At 40.3% G+C, this 6267-nt stretch overlaps 1 protein-coding gene across 1 annotated transcript in view; it reads right to left on the bottom strand.

Annotated features, from left to right (window-relative positions):
• LOC137982723 (uncharacterized) overlaps positions 1 to 4709 on the bottom strand; it is a 5335-nt gene extending 626 nt beyond the window's left edge. Inside the window, exons 1-4 of the mRNA XM_068829861.1 lie at positions 4339 to 4709; positions 2686 to 3267; positions 1905 to 2174; positions 1 to 1350 (exon numbers count right to left, since the gene is read on the bottom strand). The exon at positions 1 to 1350 is cut by the window's left edge and continues 626 nt beyond it. Of these exons, the coding sequence (XP_068685962.1) occupies positions 581 to 1350; positions 1905 to 2174; positions 2686 to 3267; positions 4339 to 4627 (1911 nt within the window). The 5' untranslated portion in view covers positions 4628 to 4709 and the 3' untranslated portion in view covers positions 1 to 580. The remainder of the gene's footprint in view (positions 1351 to 1904; positions 2175 to 2685; positions 3268 to 4338) is intronic.
• Between the last annotated feature and the right edge of the window lie 1558 nt (positions 4710 to 6267).

Below are 6267 nucleotides of genomic sequence, written 5' to 3'. Positions count from 1 at the left end.
AAGGGTGGGTCGTCAGTGGCTCAAGAGCCATCTTTTCTGCTTTCCTCTTTTAGTACTTCTTTTCTCCGATGTAGTTTTCGAAGAGAAGGATCTGTTGAGGTTCAAATTTTTCTTACCAGTTTGCCTGTAGCAAGAACGGCGCTACATACAACCGCTAAGTAGCTTTTCCGTGGTCAGTAGTCCACTCGAACAGAAGAGTTGCTAAAAACACGGATAAATATAAACTGAACGAGTTCCGTAAAGCTAAGCAAGGGTGTACATTACTTTGTTAAATGAAAAAAATACCATTAAATTGCCGCAAACACGTTTGACATTTATCTTTGCCTATTTTACTAGACATGAATGGTATAAAAAAAAGACAATTCTTTCTTTTTTGTCAGACAGGATCAGCTGCCGTTTTGAAGGTTGACTGAAGTGGTAGGCATGGGAGCCTCGCATGCATGCGGGCCCGAAGATAAAACACCTACGTATAAATTCAACCAAGCTGATGAAAATGTCTACTCTTCTGATTAAAAAACGTTACTTTGAAATACAAAAGTTGCAAACTAAATCACTGTCTTGTTAATGTCATTACATTTCATCATTTGAATACTTTCTTGAACGCACTACTGACTCTATCCTTTCTAAACGTTTTCACCTGGGTGCGCAAATGCCCTTTTTCGTCAGAAATTATGTACAGTTCTACATCGGAATGAAAACGATATTCTTCGGATAAACTCTGGATAATATAGGAAGGGATTTGCCACTGAGGATAGAGAAATTTCAAGTCTCCTTGCTGCATTGATATCTGACCGTCACGTAGCCGAGTTTTCAGCATCACGGTCTCGTTTTGAGAAAGTTGGACTGGTTTCTCTTTTCTCTCGGATTGAGCTTCGATTGTCGCACAAAATCCACCATTTCCGTCTGATGCAATCGCAACTACAGCTTCAGCGATCTTCCAATGTTCTTGTAACAAATTTCTCTCTGTGTCGGGGGCGACAACAAATCCAGGAAAAAAAATTTCAACATCACCATGGTGTTTAGAAATTTGACCAAACCTTAGACGTGTTTTAAGCATAACAAACCCTTTCATGGTTGAAAAGTCTGGAAAGACACTCGGCCGCGGCCCACGGGATTGCAAAGACATCCTGGTTGGCCTGGAATCGCCTGAATTTGGAAACTCTTGAGACCGTATTGAGCTCATGATCTTCTCCTCTAAGACTTCTGGTGTAATCGGGTTATCTTTCACCCACTGAACATGACCCTTGCCTGTGGCCAATAGAATGGCTTCAATGGCTTCCTTTACCACAACTTCATCTTTGTTAGAGGGCAGGGAACATGGTGCGAAGATCACAACGATCACTTTTTCAGCTAAAAGTTTAAACAAAAGTGGTAAAGAATTGTTATTGGTGCAATTTACAACCATTTTAAGGTTGTGAAACACAATACAATCAAAAGGAAAAAACAAATAATCAGTGGCCTTGGAATATTCTGAGAACAACGGGTCTTTTTTTCTCAATTCAACAATTTTGAACCACACGTACGGCGGACGTCAAAAGGCAGGCTGAAAATTTGAACATACAATTCCGTGGGATGGTTCCAAAATTTGTCAGTGTTGACCTGCGGTACCATAAGCAGCTTTGCTTTCCGGGAACCTTAGAGCATCAAAAACTAAGGGTGCGTTCGATTGACCCTATTCCGGCGCGGAATAAGAATACGTGGAGTGCTGATTAAAAATAATATGTCTGGCGTTTTGAAGCAACAAGGATAATAAAGATATGCCATTTAAAATAGCATTTTAGCAGGTGTTTGGCAAACTTAATGCGAATCTCCGTAAAAAGAAAGGAATTATAACTTCTATTACATTTATTCCTATTCCGGAATACGGTCAATCAAACGCACCCAAAGGAATACGACACTCTTACCGACAGTGTCTGCTGCTGTTTTGAGAACATCTTCATATTCCATTCTTCGTGTTGGTAAATTGCGGTAGGCGTCAGTGACTGTCTCGGCATCCACCAATAACACACAGAATCTGGCAGTGTCTTTTTGCAAGGATGACTTCACTTCTACGGGTGAATCAGAGTGTTTAATAATTTGCGAGGAAATATGAAGTTGAGAACGAAGCCGACCAAGTACTTCCTTGACAACTTGCATGGATTTTTCCGAGACATTGCAGCCAAAAACAGCCAAGTCTGCAAATTCAAATGAAGTCAGTAATATGATCATTGTATGTTGCCTCTTCAGAAGAAAAAAATGAATATTAGTTTATTGCACAGTGTTACACTATCGCGTGCATCTTGGTGATGCAAATGAAAAGTAATTCTGGCTACATACAGCAACTTATATGGTTTATATTAAAAAGCCGACAATGACCATTGGTCTGAATTTCATGTTCCATTTCGAGGCAAGGCCGTGGACTGTTACCAGTTGCAAAGATTTAAATCACTCGAGTCCTGTCCTATTTGGAGGCTTTGAAAGGTCTTTGTTGTTACTATTTTGTTTCACCTCTAATGATACAGTCCTTTGACTGATAAGAATGATGTTGTTCCATTTCTGGCCATTTACTTTTCCTAGTTTCAACATATGTATTAAGTGATAAAGTTCTGGCTTCTTGGTTCGGGCAGGATAACTCATGAGAGAATATTGAATACTGATGAGATATGAAAGGAAACAAAACTATGACAAAGTGAAAGATCCTCTCACCAATTAACTGTTTCTGAGTTTCTCCAGAGCCTGAAGAAGAAACCTCTACTAGTGTGTTTCCATCGTTTTGCAAAGGAGAGGCGCTTCGTCTCTCTGGTAAGCGTCCCTCTGGTTTGTCTGAGTCCCTGACGTGGCTGGGTTGTGCTGCTGAGGAACTGTGATGCTTTGATTGATGTAATGGGTCGGAAGCCACCTTAACAGATCGTGAAGGACGCTCGGTTTCCGGTGTATGGATTGTTGCTCCTTTTACACTGGGCCTCTCTGGTGAAAAATTACCACGCCTTGACTGTTGTACTGGATGTGCCGACGCCGTTTCAGGTCTTGGTGAAAGCTTTCGCTTTGGCTTGTATTCAAAATTTGTTCCTCTTTTGCTTGGATCCAAGAAATGGCGCAGTGCTTCCTCGTGAATTTCCCTGTGTTTTTCGTTCCAAGAGAGAATGAAGCCTTTTCGTCCATCCATATATTCATCGTTAAACTGTGAAGATACTTTCCTTCTCGCCCAACGGGAAATGAATTGTTCGTTTTCCTCATCTTCGTCTTTGTAGTTGTCATCTCCACCAATCACGATCATGACATTATCTCCTTGAAGGACGAGAGTGAAAAAAATTAAATTTAGTTTCAAAAATCTTCCGGGTGATCTCAGTCATGAGATGGACTGTTGTTGTTGGTGGGACGGCTTAAATCGGTGTGAGAATCTGCAGTCCTTTACCCAGACTCAAGAATGATTCTCGCTGTGACGACTGCGAACAGAAGAGCCCGCTCATTAGTGGGTCATTGCTTTCTAACATTATGACTGAAATTGGTAAATATTCTTGTAGATAGTAAGCGTGCTACAATACGTTCCAAGTTGTTCACAGGAATCCCGCAAGGTGCAAAATGCCATTCTCGTCACCAGAAACTGACATTTTCTCTATGCTCGCAAAAGTGAAGAATACTAGAAAACATCGAAAGAAGCTTCGTAAGGAACACAACACAAGCAGCGGTGATAAACATAGTAAAACAACGCACTTAACATACAAAAATGTACATATTTGCCCCTTCCTTCATTCAAGCAAAACACATTGAATAGTGGATTTTCAAATGCGGAACAGCATTCCAAGAAATTTAGCTTTAGGGCCGTGAGCATGCATGCATGACTATGCAAAGTATCTACTTAGGTGAAACAGGGTCGGAGAAAACTACAAGACCCTTTCCGTGTGAATATTCTGGAGATGTAGGGAAAAGAGAGCATATGAGCGAAGCTAAAAATGGGCCTGATCGCACGTTACACCGACGCAGACAGCTTCCGATGGTCGCGGACCGTTGCAGATCATAAGGAAACCAGGCCTAAGAGTACTCAAGGCCTTTTCTAAAATCTGTATCTGGGCCAGTACAAACCTAGTTTTGTTCTATACTCCGTTTTTTAAAACTCAGTCCTTGTTTCATACCTGGTCCACGTCTTATACCTGGTCAGCAGTGCTCGTTTTATACTGACCCATTTAGGCCAAGCATTTGCATCAGTTCTGGTGTCGATAGTAAAATGACGGCACCATGCAAGAGGCTTATTATCTTTTGTCTTCTCATAAAGAATAAAAGTACAAGTAACTTTCAAGGACGTAATTGGTCTGTAAACGTAATGTGTATATTTGATTCATGCAATATGCTTGCCGTTACCTGTTTTCTGCAGTAAAGCTCGATAGATCTTGGCGTATCCGAGACCGGCGCTTTCTTGGTTGATAGGCAAACGCGATTCATAAGCAGGGACGACAAACACTGCTAAATCCATGTTTAGCCTTGGAATGGTTTCTCCGCTCATCTCAGCCATCTTTGAAAGAGGGAAGTAATGTTGTTGAACAGAGAATCTTTGTGTCATTTTCTCTCTTTCCAGCCATTCTTCAACGGCATCAAACTTGTAGGTTTGGTCGCAATTGAAAAGATGGATGGTTTGTACTTTCGCCATCATTTTCTTCTCAACGACAACGCTTTTAACTGTTTATGTAAGTACGATAATGTTTCACTGAAAAGTTGGATGAGCGATGCACTCACTCGTTTCCTCGAATTGTTTATCGTTCCATCTGATCGATCTGTCCAACGACGCAAAAAATTTCCCGGAAAAAAACCTGTCATTATTGGATTTTTAAAAACTCTTTAACAGTCACGCAACTCCAAAGTTGTCACGCGATGACAATTTTCAATCTCCTCGAAAGACTTTGATGTGTGATTCACAAAAAAAGACATAAAGGAAAATAAACCAGCAGTGAAAGCTATAATGATCGAAAGTTGAACTCTTCAAATAAATTGCCATTTTAATCACGTGATGAAATTCGGGGAAATTTTCAGGACGTCATCTAGTGTCATCAGCTAAAAAGGAGTGTATTTTGCATTCCCTTTTTCTTTCTTGACGCGAGGAGCGTAACCTTTACTATGGGGGTGAGTTAAATAAAACGAAATGATAATTTCCCCTACTCTTATTATAAGGAAGGCGCTCGAAGCGAGCTGATTTTGCCTAGAATATGGTGGCCGGGAAAGCTAGTGATATACACATTCGACTGGGCGCTGGAAAGATTATATTCCTGCCGGTAGTAAGGTACCTAAACCGAAAAAGCAAGGTATGCTACTTTGCGGCACGTTATTACAATGGTTTTGGTGTCGAAGAAACCTCAATTTTTCATTTTTGATCCCATATGCGCTGATATTTAAGGTCTTTCTTCATTAACCAGCATGACTAAGTTTCCTTGTTCCTTTCTTTTCTTGGAAAGGAAATGTTAACGAGATCTTATTTCTTACCAAGATTCTTAAATAAAGTTTTCGATCATAAATATATTTGAAAAAAAAGCCACATTCTTCCGCCTTTGAACTGAATATTTAGTTAAAATGTAAGTTAAGACTAGACCACATTTTATTATTGTTCCAAACCTGCTCTGGTTCCAGAAATATAAGACGAATGAAACGATTATTAATGCAAGAATGCTAAATTATTGAATTGATCTTATTCACGGTCTTCAGTAAGACTGGCAACGCCAATCACCTGGCCAAAAAAGAAGAAAATTATCCGAATAGGCAGCCACGAAGCTGCTCATATACAGCTGTTTCGGGAAAGGTTGTTCAACAGAAGCGTAAGAGCGTTCGCGACAATGCCGAAAGGTAGTATGGGAAATATTCAATAAAATAAATTTAACTTGTACAGAACGCCGAGAATCGAAGATGCCACGACCGTTCAGTGAAGACCTACGGTGGCGAGCTATTTGGATGAAAGAGTTCTTAGGATATAGCGTTGATGAAGTGGCAGTATGCACAGGCTTATGTTGACGCTCTCTCTCGCTATCACGATACCAAAACAAGTTCAAAAACAAAAGGATTCATTGGCAAAAACGATGGCTCTTTACGTACGGCACGATTTTTGGTGCGTTTTCCCGACTTTCTCTGCAAAACATGACATAAAATGAGTAAGGTTAAAGTCGTCAGAATCGTGCTTTCTCTATAAATCCTTACCCCTTGTTACCAATTCATGGCCTGGATCATTTGACTGAATTTTGAAACTCACTCATATCTCAATGTCATTAACATAGCGTGAGCATGTATTTCTAGGTGACGTTTTCGATA

The sequence above is a fragment of the Montipora foliosa genome, chromosome 13 (assembly GCF_036669935.1).
Source record: "Montipora foliosa isolate CH-2021 chromosome 13, ASM3666993v2, whole genome shotgun sequence".
NCBI lineage: Eukaryota > Metazoa > Cnidaria > Anthozoa > Scleractinia > Acroporidae > Montipora > Montipora foliosa.
The sequence above is the reverse complement of the archived record's forward strand: the minus strand, read 5'-3'. Positions and strand labels throughout refer to the sequence as shown.